Genomic DNA, 19214 nt, shown 5'->3' with positions numbered 1-19214 from the left:
GGAGAGAAAAGGTAGAATGGAAATGGGTCGGAAGTGCGCTAGAAGTGACGGATTTGGGATTTTAGGTAATGGGATAATGTAGGCTTTGCGCCACAAGGAAGGAAAGGAACCAGAGGTAAGGGAGAAATTTATGATGTGAGATATGGCGGGGAGCAGGTGATCCAACACAGAGACAATCATGCGTCGACTGACGTCATCGGCGCCTACTGCGTTCGATTTAATAGAATGGATTATCTTCTTAACATCTTCCGGCGTTACTGGCGAAAAGGAGAAGGATTCAATATTTGGTCGGGGTAATCCCAGTATGGATTGGACAGTATCGGTCTTGGTTTGGTGATCCATCACTGTGGTGGACGTAAAGTGACGATTTATATCGTCCAATCCAACCGTGCACTGTACGTTATTGCTCTGATGTTTGCCAATACCGAGGGTCCCGAGAAACCTCCAGATATCGGCCGGGGAAGAGGAGGAAAGGTTATTTAGAAAATGTCGGCGTTTAGCGTTACGTACCATCTGATTGCATCGGTTCCTTGCAACTTTAAACTGGTGCCAGTTTTCGTCACACCGATCTCTACGAAACTTGGCAAAGGCCCTATTTCTTCGTCTCATGGCCATTCGAACGCCTTCTGACATCCAGGGAGCAGGAGGACGTTTAAGCCTAACTTTCCTAACCGGCGCGTGGACATCAAACAGCCCAACAACAGCTTTATTGAATATAGAAATTTTGTCGTCAATGGTCGAAGCTATTGTTAGCTGCTCCCAGCTGAGGTTAGCAGCGTCCGTACCTAATTTGTCCACATTCATACGCCCAAAACAACGCTTGTACAGAACCTTTGGGCGGGATTTGGGGGGCTTTAGGGCGTAGGACATGAAGATTAGGTCGTGGTGAGAGAAACCAGGAGCTGGGTATTGGCCTGAGGATGAGACAAGGGAGGGAGCAGAAGTAAGGATTAAGTCCAGCCAGGTATCTTCACCTTCAGTGTTGTGGTGAGTGGCATGTAGGGGTAGAACGTGAAGGCTGGAGGACTCGACGATCTCAAGGAGTTTACAGGAGCGTGGAGAGCGAGGAGAACGGAGATCAGTATTGAAATCGCCCATGATGATTTGATGTGAGTAACTAGACCCCGTAGATTCCAGCACCGACTCGATGCTGGAGAAATAGTTGATGGAAGGGGGACAATATACAACGCCGAGAAGGATTTTGGCTCCTTTGACACAAACCTCGAGAAAAAGGAATTCGGCGGATGCAGAGTAATTGGGAGAAGAAGTAAGAATGTGGTAGGGTAAGTCACTTCTAAGATAGATAGCGACGCCACCACCTCTCCTATCTATGCGGTCGTTACGTATTAGAGAGTTAACCAGAGAGAGAGTAGGAAGAAGAAGATAAGTTTTTTTTGGGCAGTAGGTGTAAAATAAGTAAGACACACTAAAAATCACTCCTGAGTTTTTAATTGCAATTTAATTTATTTATCAGTATTTATCAATCTAAATCAATTGACATCAATAAATAAATAGTATTTACTACATTTAGTACATACCCAGTACATGTAGTATTAGTGTAATACTACACACCACCTGCCAGCTAAAGAAACCAAATCTGCAAGCACTACGCACCTTTAACAACTACACAATGTCTCAATTGAGTGAAATCCAGATGACTCAGGCGAAGCTAGAGGAGTCATTTAGCAAGAGGATGGCAGAACTTGAGGCGCAGCTGCAAACTGGTGCTGCCAAGGACACTGTGGCCAAGGTCGCTGAAGAGTTCCGCACCTTCCGCGAACTTATGTTTGGTGTGCTTGGGTTGCTTCGACAGCAAATTAGTGAGTGTGCCCGGATGGTGGATTCCATGGAGACTAGGCACCGAAGAAAGGATCTTCTTTTCTTGGGGATCCCAGAGTCAGCAAAGGTCGACCAACAGTACATTGCTTCGACCATACTCAATTCCAAGATGGGGTTGCCTGACATCTCACCAGCCTCCATAAGACACTGTCACCGGATTGGTGCCCCCGGGGGTAAGCATCACCGACCCATTTTGGTGCGCTTCACGAGTGCGGATACCCGGAGCGCAGTTTGGCGTGCCAAGGCGAAGCTGCGTGGAACGTCTATTGCAGTGAAGGAGTTCCTGACGCGGACCCGGCAAATTGTTTTCGCCAAGGCACGTCAGCACTTCGGCATGAGGGACTGCTGGACCCAGGACGGCGTCATTGTTGTGAAGGTCGCCGACGGTAGCCGTCACAAGGTGATAACTACCGATGAGCTGAACGCGTTGGCGGCCAAGCATCCTAAGGTGACCGGTGACACTTCTTCCCATTCTTCCCAGACCGGAGCGGCCAGTGCAAGTGCGGGAACATCTGCGGTTAGCTCGAAAGCACGCAAGTACTAGCCATATTGTTGTCCCAATGTTATTTGTCGGAACTGTGAAACCGTGTCGCGCTCCACAGTTTAGTTTTGTTACGCTTCCTATCTTACGTAACACGTAGTTAACGTTTACCCTCTAATTTTTATTTATCCATACCCTAGTTTTAATAAAACTCTTTGTTCACTTTATTATTTACACGTTAATGACTGGTTTAAATGATTGTCAAGTGTCAACTGTCAATCTGACAACTTGACTCATACAATTTCGTTCGGAAACGTGTATAATATTTTTATTGTTTTTTTTTCTTATGTTAGCTGGCGGGTGGTGCAGAGATGCATTTTGCACCGTAGTATTATTGTTCATCCTTTATAATAATTATTTAAATATATTTATTTATTATATTTTAATTTATTACTCATATTATATTGTTATACATGTCGGATGATGAAGCTTCTTTTTTTTCCGCTGACGATATTAGCACATCCTCGAAAGACAGTTTTTGCTCTATAACAGGCACGCTTGGAGACTTTGTGCGTCGGACTTTTGACTGTACTGGTATAAACTTCCTTAACGTATGTCACATAAATGCGCAAAGCGTCCCTAGCCATTATAATGACCTGCAGGAGGCATTCGCTGACGCTGACGTTCATGCCGTCCTGATTTCAGAGACGTGGCTCAAACCTCACCTATCCTCAACTTCTTACTCCCTCCCTGGATTCACTCTTATCCGTAATGATCGGATAGACAGGAGAGGGGGTGGTGTCGCTATCTACCTCAGAAGTGACTTCCCTTACCAAATTCTAACTTCTTCTTGTCCCAACTACTCTGCTTCGGCCGAATTTCTTTTCCTGGAAGTTTGGGTCAAAGGAGCAAAAATCCTCCTTGGCGTTATATACTGTCCCCCATCCATCGATTATTTCTCCAGTATTGAATTAGTGCTGGAATCTTTAGGGTCCAATTACTCACATCACATCATCATGGGCGATCTTAATACCGATCTCCTTTCCTCTGGCTGACCCCGTTCCTGCAAACTCCTAGACATCATTGAGTCCGCCAGTCTACACATTCTTCCGCTTAATGCCACTCATCACAATATCGATGGCGATGATACCTGGTTGGACTTAATGATGATATCTACTCCCGCCCTTGTCTCCTTTTCTGGTCAATACCCTGCTCCCGGTTTTTCTCATCACGACCTTATATACCTATCCTACATCCTCAAACCTCCCAAACCCCATCCTAAGGTTCTGTTTAGGCGCTGTTTTGGGCGTATGGACATGGCTAAATTGTGTGGGGACGCTGCTAACATCGAGTGGGAGCAGCTAACGTCAGCCCCTACGATTGACGATAAAATCGCAATTTTTAACACCGCTGTCACTAGGCTGTTTGACGTCCACGCGCCAGTCAGAAGGGTGAGACGTAAACGACCGCCTGCTCCCTGGATGACTGAGGGAGTTCGCATTGCCATGAGGCGTAGGGATAGGGCATTCGCAAAGTTCCGCAGAGACCGCTGTGACGACAACTGGGTTCAGTTCAAAGTTGCAAGGAACAGATGCAATCAGATGGTACGCAACGCTAAACGCCGACACATTCTCAGTAATCTTTCTTCCTCTTCCCCAGCCGATATCTGGAGGTTCCTAGGGACCCTAGGTATCGGCAAATAACGAAGTAACGTTCCAGACTGCACGGTTGGTTTGGATGACATCAATCTCCATTTTGCTTCCACAGTACCTCTTGATCACCAAACCACGTGCAAGACTGTCCGTTCCGTAAATAATTTACCCCGACCCAACTTTGACCCCTTCTGTTTTGCTCCAGTAACACCGGAAGATATATAAAAAGGTAATCCTGTCTATTAAGTCCAATGCAGTAGGCGCTGACGATGTCAGTCGGCATATGATCGTCGCGGCATTGGATCACCTGCTCCCCGCCATTTCCCATATCATAAATTTCTCACTTACCTCTGGTTCTTTTCCTTCTTTGTGGCGCAAAGCCTACATTATCCCGTTACCTAAAATCCCAAATCCTTCGAGCCCAGCCCACTTCCGACCCATATCAATTCTACCTTGAGGCCTGTGTGCACAAGCAATTAACACAGTTTGTGTTAAACAACAACTTGCTTAACCCACTTCAATCCGGGTTCCGACCAGGTCACAGCACTACATCCGCACTCCTTAAAGTGACTGGCGATATAAGGGCGGGCATGGAAGATACTAAAGTCACCGTGGTGGCTCTGGTTGATTTTTCGAACGCCTTCAATACCGTCAGTCATGATATCCTTCTTTCCATCCTTTCTCACCTTAACATATCTTCTGGTGCACTAAATTGGTTTTCCTCATATCTCAAAGGACGCCAACAGTCGGTTCACATCGGTGACTTATCATCGAGCTGGCGTGAACTCGATTCTGGCGTCCCACAAGGCGGCATCCTCTCTCCGTTATTGTTCTCTTTTTTCATTAATCTTCTAACCGATAATCTTCAGGGTGCGTATCATCTGTACGCTGATGACTTGCAACTCTACGCGCAAGGAACAGTGGATTGTATAGCGTCAGTTGTCGGCATGATTAACAGTGACCTTCAGCACATTGAGTGTTGGTCTAGGCAGTTCGGTTTAGCTGTTAACCCTGACAAATGTCAGGCTATAGTCGTAGGCAGTAATCGCAGCATCAGTAGGCTAGGTCACGTAACAGTACCACCGGTCGTATTTAATGGCTCCATCATCGAACTGACCCCTACTGTGAAAGACCTTGGCCTTTACTTGGACTCAACTTTGAGCTGGAGAGCTCAAGTATCTAACGTCTGCAAGAGGGTCACTGGTATACTGCGGGCTCTGTATCGTCTCAAAAACTTTTTGCCATCCACGACTAAAGCAATGCTTGTGCAGACCTTAATCTTTCCACTGATCGACTATGGTGATGTATGTTACTTCGACCTGAATGCAGATCTCCTCAACAAACTTGACCGCCTTCTCAACAACTGCATTCGATTCATCTTCAACCTCCGCAAGTATGATCATATATCTACTTATCGCTCCCAGCTTAGGTGGCTGCCCATTCGTGAGCGTCGTAATTTACGTGCACTCACGACTCTCTTCTCTTTTCCCACTTCTTCTACTCCCCCAGCCTACCTAACTCCCTACTTTCAATATCTGTGTGATAATCACAACCGTAACCTTCGTTCCTCTAATAATCTTCTTCTTCTCTGTCCATCACACACTTCTGGGTTTGTCAACTCTTCTTTTCCTGTCCAATCTGTCTTATTATGGAACGCGCTCCCTCTTGAAATCAGGATGTCCACTAACCGTCTTACGTTTAAGAGCAAAGTTCGGGATCTCCTGCTAAAACAAGTTGCAGAATCGTCACACTTATCTTAGTTTGTATACGAATAATTCAATATATGTAATATATTGAATTATTCGTATTTAATATTTTTATAACTGTAATTAATTATGTATGTATATATATATATATATATATATATACTCATCTATATTTATGTATAGTCACATGACCACATTGGTATTTATTTGTAAACCCTTTTCTCAACAAAATTTTCCTCCTTTATAATTTAAACACCTACTTCATTTAATCTCTGCATCACCCCAAGGTAGACTGGCAGAAAATGCCTTAGGCATTAAGTCCGCCTTTATACAAATTGTATAAGAAGTTTAAATAAATAAATAAATAAATAAGTGAGGTTTGAGCCAAGTCTCTGAAATCAGGATGGCATGAACGTCAGCATCAGCAAAAGCTTCCTGCAGGTCAGTGAAATGGCTTGGAACGCTCTGTGCATTTAAGTGACAGACGTTAAAAAGATTTTTATTTGAGCTTTCAAAAGTTTGCCGTACAAAATCACCGAGCGTAGCCCCTGTGGAACAAAAGCTCTCGTTTGGTGAAGAGGTTAAGACTTCAGCTGATGCGAAAGAGGCATCATCGTCGCTGTACATAATATAACAAAAAAAATGTATATATATATATATATATTATAATAAATATTATCGCCCGTAAGACGGTCTCTGGAGGGGGGTGATGTAGTGTAACTTCTTAAATCAGAAGGATTTATTATTGTATATTAAAATGTGTAGCGTAAACAAACTTCACGGCGGCCACACCGCAGCGCACGCACACTACGCGTCCCCGCCAGCGAGCGACTACACCGACGCACACATCGAAGCAGCCACCGCCTATATAAGCGCTCGCGGTAACCTACGCGGGCAGTGGTTTCGGAGCGCCTCGGACCGTCGAGGCGAACGCACGTATTGTTCTCGCCGCGCCGCGCCGCCCGGACTCCACTTACTCGCGCACGGTCACTGCCGCGGTGTCCGCGGTGACGTCTGTATTCGACGCCACCGTGTACACCGAGGCCGCCCGTGTGCGAGCCTGTGCTTCCCGGCATTTTTAAGGATTCTTATTCGCCGTTGGGGTCGCGGCCACTTCCGAAAGTTAGACCACCACCACCATCGTCATGGACCCGGACCAGGAGGAGGTCCGCAAGACTGCACCGGCTGCGCAGAGCAACCCAAACACCAAGACCGGCAGCCCGGGGTCTTCCCGCAGGACGCCGAAGGAGCCCACGCGCCCTACATCGCCGCGTGCGAACCCCGTAACCGCCGCGTGACCATAAGGTCCCCCCGCGCCTCGCCGCCCTCCGCAGCAGGCGCCCGACCGTCGCGGGCCGCCCTGCGCCTTCCTCGCGTACTAGTGATAGTGACACCAGTGTTAGTGCCGCGAGTGAAGTGAGTGCAGTGCGTGCTCGTGACACGGAGGACGACGCCCCGCGTGATGACGAAGCCCCGACTCAGAGATGTCGCCGCCGTCGTCGAAAGCCTGCTCATCGACGTCCCTGGACTCCGCCGCCTCCGGAAACCCAGGTAGGTGCTGCTGGCGTCCGCAGCCGGACACTTTTATGTTTTTGGCGAGGCGCGCGCGACCGATTGCGCGCGCCCACTCCACGGCCCGCCTGGGTGACGAAACCCCGCCGCCGGCTCAACGGGCGGTTGCAGCGCCCCCGGAGTCTAGGCGCCCCCGGAGCCCAGAGGAAACGGCAGCGATGGCCAAGCGCCATTGCGCCATGCCGCCGCCGGCTCGCGTGCCGCCTGCGACCGCGCACCCGAGCGACGCCGCACGCCCGACCGCCGCGGAGCCGGCACCGCTACCGAAGCGAGTACCGCCCGCACCCGCGCACCCCGCGCGCCCCGCAAACCACCCCGCCGCCGCCGCGCCGCGCGCTCCCACACCGCCCGTGTCGCCGCAGCCAGCACGCTCATACCGAGCTGTGTTGGCGTGCTCGGCCCGACCTGCCGGACCGACCGCCGACGCGACATCCGACCGAGACGCAGCCTCCGGGACGACTACGGCTACTGCAGATGCCTCCAGCAGCACGCCGCCCCAGCCGCCCAATAAGGATTTTGGCAGAAAACTCCGCTACCCTCCGCTGGTAGTAGAGCACCTGCCGAACTGGGCCCACCACTTGAAGGAGCTCAAGGCGCGCCTGGGCAGAGCCGCAAATGCCCGCCCATTCGCCAAGGGCATCAGATTTACGCCGACGGAGGACCACGAGTACCGCCTCATCCAGCAGTACCTCACGGAGTTGAAGAAAAGTGAGCGGGTGTCGTGGTTCTCCTACTCACTGCCAGCGGAGAGGAGCCTCAAGATAGCCATCCGGGGGCTACCTTCCAATGCCACCCCCAACGAGGTCGAGGAGGCGCTCCGCGCTCTGGGGTACGAGCCCGAATATGTCAAAAACATACGGGCTCGTGGCGACCGACCCGGGTGTATCCTCTTCGCCATTCTGAAGAGGACCAAGGACCTGACGCCGGGGATCTTCAACGTCGACGAGATGCTCGGCATCCCCGGCGTCAAGATAGAGGTCTGGCGGGGTAAGAGGAGACCCGCCCAATGCCACCGCTGCCAACAATTCAGGCATTCCTCTCACCAGTGCCACAGGACAATGGCCTGCGTGAGATGCGGCGGTGAGCACCCCGCCCGGGAATGTCCACGTCCAAAGGACGAGCCCGCCACGTGCATAAACTGCGGGGGCGAACACCCCGCAAACAACTTTAAGTGTCCCGTGTTCCGGAAGGAGCACGAAGGCGGGCACGGTCGCCATCAGTGGGAACTCGCGCCGGCAACAAGCTGCCACCGAGAGGCCAACGATTCCCACTGTCAACCCAGACATGGAGCCCCAGGGGGCATCGCTTATGGCAGCAGCGAATGCTCCCACAGAGCGCAGAGAACCCGGACCCTCCTCAAAAAGGGGGCGGAGAAAGCGGAGGCGCGGAAGGAAGTCCCGCCCAGCGACAGTAGCAGACTCCTAGGCACCGGAAGAGGTGCCAATACCACAGGGCGGCCAAAAAGTGTCGCCGCCGCAACCCACTGTTGTTGCGACCAAAGGCGCAGGGCCAAACCAAGCCGTCGAGACTGCGCCTGCCCACAAAGTCGCAACAACGACTAGAAGGAAGGCGGCTCACTCCGCGGCAGGGACAGAGATCCCCGCGGCGACACCTTCCACGAAACCGCGGAAAGACGAGAGCGGTAAACCACTTGACGACGCCGCCATCGAGACCGCGCTGGAGGTGCTCCAGGACGTCCTCCTCGCACTGAGAGCGGGGAGCGACACCTCCAGCATCAAACAGGTGATCCTGAGGGGCATGACACGTCTATGCGCCCTATGCATAAGCCCCTGAGGATCATCCACTGGAATGCCCGTGGCCTCGTGGGAAAGGCCGCCCTCCTCCGCCCCCTGCTGCAGGAACAGGACATTGACGTGGCGCTGATAAGTAAGACATTCCTGGGCCCTGCAGACAAAATCAAGTTTTTTTTTTTTTTTTTTTTTTTTTTTTTTTTTTTTTTTTTTTTTTTTTTTTTTTTTTTTATTAGATTCACTAAACTGAACAAAACACATAATGGCAATATATAAAATAACACGATACATTCAATTGCGTTTGTTCTTCTTGAAGTGAATACAACATGCTAGCTACGTAGAGCTTAAAAATAAACTTTTTTAAGTGTACATCACAACACTAAACTATAAAACATGTTATAAAAATAGTTATAATGTAAAAACCAAGTAAACTATATAAAACTATGACAAAATAATTGAGCATTTTTGGATAAATAAATCTTCAATGAATGAACAGTTGCATTAAATATGTCAATATTATTGGTTATACTATTGTATTTAGAACACATACGATACAATGGCGAGTGCTGACTATAATTTGTGCGACAATGGGGTAAGTCAAAAGTTTTTCTATTGTGAATACGACTGCCAGAACGTGGTACTGAGAAATTTAATTTACCGAGCAGAGAGGGATTGTCAAGTTTTCCATTTACTAGGTTGTGTATGTAGATTATGTCAGCGATATCCCGCCTATGCTCTAGTGTCAACATTTTGAAATGTGTGAGTCTTTTCTCGTAGGAAGTAAGACTTCGACAGAGGTTGTTAGAATAAGACAGATGGTACAGAAAGTGTTTTTGGAGTTTTTCGATTCTGGAAATATGTACTGCGTAGGATGGACACCATACTTGGCAACAATACTCTAGAAGCGATCGTACAAAACAGTTAAAAAGTAGGATGGGAATTTCAGGGTCTTTGAAAAATTTGGTTTGACGTATAACAAAACCAGCTAACCGTGCGGCTTTGTTCGTGACGTTGTCGATGTGCTCGCGGAAATCTAACTTGGTGTCAACCGTAACACCTAAGTCACGCATGCTTGTAACTTCATTTATTGGGGTATCATTGATATAGTAGGTGGCAGCGATAGCATCACGTTTGCGTGAAAATTTAATATGGTAGCATTTAGATGTATTGATTGTCATGCCGTTCAAATAGCACCAGTTGTTGATTCTGTCGATATCATTTTGAAGGGAGGTTATGTCGTTATGGTTAGATATGATTCGGTATAGTTTGAGGTCATCTGCGAACATTTGGTATTTGGATGTTATAGAGGAACATAAATCGTTAACATAAATTAAAAAGAACAAAGGACCAAGGTGTGACCCTTGGGGTACCCCGGATGGAACACATTTAGGAGAAGATTTAAAACCTCTGATTTTTACGATTTGGGACCTATTTTTGATGTAAGATTCGCACCATCTTAGTAGAGACCCACAGATACCTGCTTGGGCAAGCTTTTGAACAAGTAAAGAATGATCAACAACATCGAAAGCCTTTGAGAAATCGGTATAAATAGCATGCACTTCTGTTTTTCTCTCTATAGCGTCATATATATCACTAACATAGTCCATGAGATTTGAAGTTGTTGTTCTGTTTGGCAAAAAACCGTGCTGGTTTGGAATAAAGATGGGTTTTAAATGGAACTGAATTTTTATTTGGATAAGTTTCTCAAAGAGCTTCCCCATTGCAGACAATATTGAAATAGGCCTATAATTTGACACATCATTTTGATCTCCTTTCTTGAATACCGGTGTGACGTGGGCGAGTTTCCATTTGGAAGGAAATATACCGTGAGAAAGGGATTTATTGAAGATGAGATATAGTGGATCAATGAGCTGTTCAGCACAATCTTTTAAGAAGATTGGTGGAATGGAATCTGGGCCCGGTCCGATTTTTGTGTCTAAAGTTTTGAGAGATGTCAGAATATCTGATTTAGGTATATGGAAAGAGCTAATTGTTTGGACGTGACTATCTGAATCGACGATATTTGTTACTGGTATTCGCCCAATATCAGCATAGACTGATTGAAAGTATGCCGAAAATAGATCGCTTATATTTTGTCCACCTTGTGCAGTTTTGTCATTATAGAACATTTCATCGGGGATTTCAGAACTGTTGGATCTTATCGATTTAATGAAAGTCCAGAAGTAATTAGGATCTTTTTTTATTAAGACTTTGGACTCAGCTTTGAACTTATTAAGGCATTCATGCAGCATTTTTTTGCATTGACTTCGCAACAACTTGTATTCCGCCAAATCTCTAGGGTTTGAATATTTCTTAAATTTTTTGTGCAATTTGTTTTTTTCTTTTAGAGCCTCTAACAGAGGTCGGCTAAACCAGAAAGGATATTTATTGTTCCGACCACGAGATATAGGGGTATGTTTTAATATTATTTCATTTAGTACTTGGTAGAAGACTTCAACAGTTTCATCAATATTTAGGTTCGGAGTAAGATTATTGATCCAATCAACCTCATTCAGTTCTTCCTTGATTTTTTCATAATTTGCCTTAGAAAAATTTAGAGATTCTGATCTGTTTAATTTAGGTGGTCTTTGGGAGTATAGTTTTAAAGAAATGTTCAACGCAGGATGGTATACGTCTTGTTCGACAAGAGGCATAGCACAGTTAGATACAGTAACGTATTTACTGGAGTTAGTTAGTATTAAATCAAGTGTGCGTCCCCTTGTATTACATATTGAATTTATATTGTGTAGACCGTTAATGGAAAGAGCGTCAGTTAGTATGCTATCCAAGTTGTTTGGGGAGTCTGCGGGAATTAGAGAATTTGTGCTGTCATCAAATTTCCATAATAAAGTAGGTAGGTTGAAGTCACCAGCTAGTAGAATTATGGAGTTTTGGGGTATTTTATATTGTAATACGTTTGTTAGGTGAGACGTAAGGTTATCGAGACGATATTGAGTTACTGGCGGCGGAAAATATAAGGTACATATACATAGAGGTACAATTGAATTACCCAGTTTAAGCTTAATTAGAACCCACAGATCCTCATCCGAAGACTCCCATTGTAGTTTACGAATAGGTTCGAGTCTGTGTTGAACCGCGATGAGAACTCCACCACCGTCACTTTTAACCGACGAGGACGTACCACGGTCGCGTCTAAATATCGTATACCTACCGTCTAAAATTTCATGATCATAAATAGAGTCATTAAGCCATGTCTCTGTCAGAAGAATCACATCTATGTCTTGCATGAGCGCATTGTTTCGTATGAGTTCCGTTTTAGTTCTAAGACCCCTAACATTTTGGTAAACTATATTTAAACCTGTGCCTCTGTTCGTCTGACTTAACAATGTACTCATAAAACAAACAATATATTTGAAACAGTAATTTTAGAAAAAATTAAGAAAATAAAAATAAAAACAAATGTAACGGTAAGTTATTTACAAAGTATTTAGGAAATGAGGATCTTTAACAACTAAGCTTTTACAATTAATATCTTTCTTGATAAAAATTCGGCCGTTTCTTACCCACACAAATTGAAAGCCTTTTTCTTTCGCGACCTGGCGAGCTTTTGCATGCAACTGTTTGTTCGCTGGAGATAAATGTTCATTCACGTACACGGGTTGTTTCCCAGCTACACCAAGGTGTGACGAGTTAAGTTTTTCTCGTGGATGGGTTTTATTAAATGTTTTAACAGCTGCCAATACACTATCGCGTATCAGTGGACTTGATAGCTTCACTAGTATTGATCGAGGACGACTTGACTCCTGGTTTATCTTGGACACGCGGTGGTAATTCAAGATATGATTTTCTTGTAGAGTACACGCAACAGTTTTGGAAAGCTGCTGAACAATAATTTTAAGGTTTTCCGTCTTATGCTCGGGAACGTTCTGGATTTCCAAATTAGATTCTCGCGATATTTGTTCAAACTGGTTCAGTCTAGTATTAACGTCCGCTAGGTTCAGCTTTAAGGTCTTATTTTCAGTTTCCAGATGTTCAATTCTTTTGGTCTTAGTATCCAGTTCCTCTCTAAGCTGGTCGTAATTTGCCGACATAAAGTTAATGCTCTCAGTCAAATCGTCTAATTTGCTCCTGGTGTCAGCGCTTTCCGTAGTAAAATCACGCCTGATATCAATCAAAAGTTTAGATAGTGACTCTTCAAGTTTCTTGTTGAAATATTGTTTTAGCTCTTCTATAGTTTGCGCAGACGGGGACTCAATAGATATTCCAGTAGGTTTTTGTTGCGTGGGCGTAATAGCACGCTGACCGCGAGTCTCATAGGATTTACACTCTGGACACTTCCAATTCGCTTTGTGAGCTTTTGATTCCTTAGCGTAATTTTCTGCTGGTATTCCAAGACACTGATAGTGATAAGCTGCGGAGCACTTGGAACATGCTTTTAAATCGGTTGATTTTATTTGTCTGCTACATTTATAACAGAGACTCATAATGGTAGATATCCGTGTATATTAGTAGAAATTTGTGTTAGTTACTTGGCAACACTATGTAAATGTCAACAGCTAAGTGACAGCTGTCACTTGAGTTTGACAATGTCTATTGATGCGTACGTAGGTATGAGTTCTGTTATTTGGCGGTACTTTTGACGTTTGTGTGACTATCACAATTCAACAACAGGTAGAGAGTGAAACTTAACTGAGTTGTTTCCGGAGCTCGTTGATGATGATAGCACTTGCGAACGATATCACTTGTTCTTCAGAGGTTGTACTTTAGTTAACTATTGCACTTGAACTGATATTACGAGGAATTTGCGAAAATAGAAAATTAATATAAGATCGTGATGTACACTGTGGCAGTGTTGCCATATTCAAGTTCCCGGGATACCTCACTTATCGGAAAGACGAGACGTCTCCGTGCTTCAGATGCTACCGCGGACTGACTCACCGTGCACCGGGCTCCCGCCGCTTACCTCGGCGGTAGAGCCCGGTGCAACACCGACAGGACGCGCCGCGCTCCCTTTAGGTCGAGCGCGGCGCCCACACAACGACCTGCGCTGGGCCCTCCGCCATCAAGGCGGCAAGCCCGGCGCCCTCGCTGCGCGATGCGGCAACCACGCCCCGCCGCAGTTGCCCCTCTCCGCCTGCGAAGACGACCGCGTATATGCTGCGATACGCGCCTCGTTCGCAGGAGACGGGGGCTCTCATCACGTCGGGGCGGTCTCGCCCCGCATCCCGTATGCAACCACACATCACCGCCTCGGCCCTAAACGCAGAGAGTAAGGATCGATAAAGCCTCCCCCCTGGCTGGCGCCTCCTCGTTGGGCCTCCTATGGGGCAACCAGAGGTCTCACCCAACGCGGGGGCGACCGCCGGGAGGAGTGAAGCTCGATCCCCAAACCTTGCGACCAGGGCCGTAGGCACTCATCCGCCATAAGGGGAATTCCCCCCCACACCCAAATACCCGCCCCTAAGTTTAGGGGCGGCGAAACAAAACATCCCAACAAGGGGACCCACCGGGTCCCGATGTTGGCTCCACGTGTCCCGTGAGGGACACTGTGAAGACTTCGACTTACGCGGGCAGTGTTGTTGCGTACGGCGACGCTTCCGCATCTAGTGGAACTAGCTGGACCACCAATACACTTTTAGGGCTAGTGCCTGCGTACGGAGGTGCTTCGTGTTTACGAACATCTGCCGGACCTTGCACTATTTAGTTTCATGTTTAAGTTGTCTACATTGTTACCTTAGAATAAAGTCTTAGAAGAAGTTCACCGAGAGTTTTAATTCCACACTGGCGACCAACGTGCGGCCGACGGCGACGTACATAACCAAGGCAGGAAGAATCACTACATACGCCGTTAAGAATCAAGATTGTAGAAGTCTAAAGGAAGACAAGATGACGACGTTGAGTGATGCACAATTGACCCACCTCATAGCATCCATAACTTCAGGTTCTACTCGTACAGGTTCGATGGCGAATTGTACACATACCTACGATGGAACCCGTAGACAGGAAGACTTAGAAACATTTATTTCTGCAGTGAGCACCTTTATAGCTGTTGGAAACATCGGTGATAGTCAAACTTTAATGGGAATACCGCTTGTTTTGCGCGTAGAAGCGGCTATTTGGTGGCAAGGTGTTAAGGATACCATCAAAACATGGGCTGAGTTTGAACAAAGGCTACGAAATGCTTATGCGCCTAAGAAACCTGCATATGTTTTATATAAAGAAATTATGGGCGAAGAACAACCACCTGATCTTGCTACGGAACGGTTTGTCGCGAAGAAGAGGATGTTGTTTTCTATGCTACCGGCACCAAAACACACGGAAACGTAGCAAATTGACATGATTTTTGGCCTTTTACACGTCAACATAAGGTCACACATCACACGCAGTCTGATAACTACGTTTGATGATCTGTTGGAGGTTGCACGAGGAATCGAAAATACCATAAAAGAAAAATCGATGCATCGAAAACAAGACTCCGATCAGAGTAAATCTAACAAAAAGTTACGATGTGGATTTTGTAGGCTTCCCGGTCATGCATTTAATGAATGCCGTAAAAGACTAAAGCAGGAGAAACTAGCAGTACCAGCACCGTCCACTTCAACCCATCCAGAGCCAATAATAAAAAGGGAAGCAGTTACTCAGATGCCATCTCCCTCACAGCCAAAATTTTCCTGCTATGGTTGTGGTGCTCCAGGAGTGATCAGAGCGAATTGCACAACATGCTCTAGTCGCCGTTCCTCACAGCGTGCACCGAATGATTTGGGTTTTTGTGCAGTAGATATTCAGGCAGATATGAAAAGCAGACCGGTTGTATTTATAAACATACTGGGCATAAAAGGTTGTGCTAACATTGACACCGGAGCCAAACTGAGCGTTGCTTCTTATAATAATAAATAATAATAATAATAAATTCTCTTTATTGTACACAATGTACCAGGAAAATATAAAAATAAATAAAAGCAGTATAAACTTATACTAAATACAATATCAATGCACAATCGGCGGCCTTATCGCACAAGGCAATCTCTTACAGGCAACCATAGGATGGAAAGAGAAGTTGAGATAAAAAGAGGTAGTACTGCGTACATGTCACATTAACCTAATTATATAAGTTATATATAATAAAGAATAAATAACAATTGTATATATAAAATAGACATCATCTATAAATACAAAGGCACATATATAATAAGTATAATATATAAAATATATATAAATAAGCAAATATATAATAAATATAATATATAAAATATACATAAATAAGCAAATATATAATAAATTTAATATATAATTATATTCATACAGAGATAGCAAGAGGAGTTTATTAAGACAGTCATGGGAAAGTAAAGAACTTAGAGTAGTGAAAGTTGAGAGGTATTCAAGAAAAAGTGTCTTGCAGTGTTAAGTAGTGTTCCTTCACCCGATTTTTAAAAATTGGCAAGCTCTGTACTCGTCTAATGGATAGCGGCAGCGCATTCCACAACCGCACAGCTTGCACAGTAAATGACTTGTCTAAGAATTTAGTGGAATGCACAGGCATCTTAAGTCTTAAATTCTCCGATGATCGTAAAAACCTTGAATGCGTGTCATGTAGGAAAACAAAACGTTGTTTGAGATAGAAGGGAGTCGAGGGATTGAACAAGATATTGTACAGAAGGTAGAGAATGTGAGCATTCCGGCGTGAACGTATTGGTTGACCACTTGAGCTTGTTTCGATACTCTGAGACGTGATCATATTTGCGTAATCCAAATATGAACCTGATAAAGAAATTTTGAAGGCGCTCAAGCTTATTAAGTTGGTCCTCGGTTAGATCGGGATAGCTGACATCGGCATAATCAAGGATGGGGAAGAGAAGTGATTGTACAAGCGCGATTTTAGTGTTTATGGGGAGAAAATTGCGTAGCCTGCGTAAGGACCCCGCCGAACAAAATATTTTACGGCTGAGTTCCTGGAGTTGAGGACTCCAGGACAAGCCCTTGTCAAAACATAGACCTTCAGGTTTTTGATTCGGTCACTAAAAGGGATGGTTGTGCCATCAAAGATCACAGTGGGGACTACTGTCCAATCCACTCTTGCGAGCATCCTGGGGCTACCGATGGCAATGGCTTGTGTTTTGTGAGGGTTGACACTAAGACCATACGACTTACTCCATTCACAAATACGAACCAGATCACTATTTATCGTTTCTACAGCTTCCGTCAACCTATCCGCGGGAGCAGAAGAATAGATTTGTAGATCATCTGCATAGAGGTGGTAGGAAGAAGTGATGCGATTGGATATAGTATTGATAAAAACTGCGAAAAGTAAGGGAGATAAAACGCCGCCCTGCGGTACGCCAGCGGATACAGAGCACCAATCCGAGACATTGTTTTCAATGTTAATACGTTGCCGGCGCCCATACATACAACTACGAAACCAGTCAACCGCTGATGGAGATATGTTAAGAGAACACAATGTACCCAGCAGAACATCAAAATCAACACAATTGAAGGCGCTGCTGAAATCTAGCAAGACTAGGGTCGTAAGCTTGCCATCTTCCATACCTGATCTGATGTCCTCCGTAATATGAACCAGGCTTGTAGTAGTACTATGACCAGGACGGAAACCCGATTGGAAAGGATTTAGGAGTAGGTTTTCAGAAAGATAGGTGCTGAGTTGCAAATGTACTAGGCGTTCAAGAACTTTAGATAGGAAAGGAAGTATGGATATGGGACGATATTCAGAGAAAGTAGACGGGTTACAATTTTTTGGTATGGGGATAATTTGGGCATCCTTCCATATGGACGGAAAGATGCCGCTAGAGATGGAAAAGTTGAGGATATGACATATGATAGGAAGTATTTCATCAAGGACGGGAAGGATCATATTACGGCTGACACAATCAGCTCCCTGCGCATTCGATGTGATGGACAAGATGCTCTTCTTAACACCACAAGCAGTGAATTGACTGAAAACAAATGGAGAACAATCAGGAGTCGAACAAGAAGAAAGGTAACTGAGTGTATTACGTTTCGTGGTACTATCTAAATGTGATAATGCAGAGAAGTGTTGATTTAAGACGTTCATATTAATATTATTAGGGACAGGGTTTTGTTGTGGTTTGCCGACCCCCAGTGATTTAAGAAATTTCCAGACCTTGGCTGGATCTCCGTTTTCAACGGATTCTTGAATGTGTCGGCGTTGTGCATTCCTACACACCTTGTTGCAGTGATTACGAATAGCTACATATTTATCTCTATTAGCTGCAGGGGGGCGACATCTGTATTTAGATTTGGCTGTAGCTTTTTTGTGGAGCAGAGATTAGATGTCGTCAGTAAGCCAAGGCGACGGAAGCTGTTTCACTTTAATTTGACGAAATGGTGCGTGAGTGTCGTAAAGATCGGTCAATTTTGTTGTCATTATAGCCACTTTGTCATCTACACAGTCAGAGTCGAGGAGTGAGCTCCAATCAATATTGCCGGCATCCTCGCAAAGCTTAACAACATCCATGTCACGAAAATTGCGATGCACAAGGGTTTTCGGTTTGGGTTTAGGTAGTCGGATTCGATTGGATAGGAAAAGTAAATCGTGGTAGGAGAAAGCATCGGCTGAGCACTGGCCATGTTTAGATACACGATTTAAGGAGGAGACAAGAATGAGGTCAAGTAGGGAGGGGTTGCAGTTTGGAAAATGGTGAGTGGCACTGAGAGGAGGGATAGACAGGTTGTTGGATCGAACTGTAGACTGGAGTGTGGTGGACCGGGAATCGTTTTTTAGGAGACAAGTGTTGAAATCACCCATGATTATAGTCTGACTGTACATTGGAGTAAAGTTTTCTAAAAGAATCTCAAACGATGAGAAATAATCAATGCGAAACGAGGGGCAGCAAAATACACCGAGCAGTATTTTCGAGTGGAAGAGTTCAATCTCTAGAAAAAGGTGTTCGCCCACATCAGTATGTGATGACAAACTAATAATGGAAATGGGATGTTATTTTTAAGGTATATGGCAACGCCACCCCCACCTCCCACAGCCCGATCATTTCTGATGAGCTGATAACCAGGGAGTGAGTATGCGGAGGAGGCTAAGCACGGCTTAAGCCATGACTCTGAGACTAATATAGCGTGTAGGTTTGTACAGTCAAAGCTAGTCAGCATATCTGGAAAATGTGCCGGAATACTTTGGGTATTTATATGGACAACATTAAGATTTTTATGAGCATCAGAGAAACGAGACGATAATGTTTCAGCGAGAGAAGGGACACTAGCATAA

The 19214-nt window shown here is 45.5% G+C and overlaps 1 protein-coding gene across 1 annotated transcript; it reads left to right on the top strand.

Moving 5' to 3' along the window:
- Positions 1-14848: 14848 nt before the first annotated feature.
- LOC142985738 (uncharacterized) lies at positions 14849-15690 on the top strand. Its single transcript, XM_076133988.1, has 3 exons — positions 14849-15064; positions 15290-15446; positions 15530-15690. The coding sequence occupies exons 1-3, from the start codon at positions 14849-14851 to the stop codon at positions 15688-15690; spliced, it is 534 nt and encodes a 177-aa protein (XP_075990103.1).
- Positions 15691-19214: the final 3524 nt, after the last annotated feature.

This window comes from Anticarsia gemmatalis, chromosome W, assembly GCF_050436995.1.
Source record: "Anticarsia gemmatalis isolate Benzon Research Colony breed Stoneville strain chromosome W, ilAntGemm2 primary, whole genome shotgun sequence".
Lineage (NCBI taxonomy): Eukaryota > Metazoa > Arthropoda > Insecta > Lepidoptera > Erebidae > Anticarsia > Anticarsia gemmatalis.
This window is presented reverse-complemented; position numbering and strand designations above follow the sequence as displayed.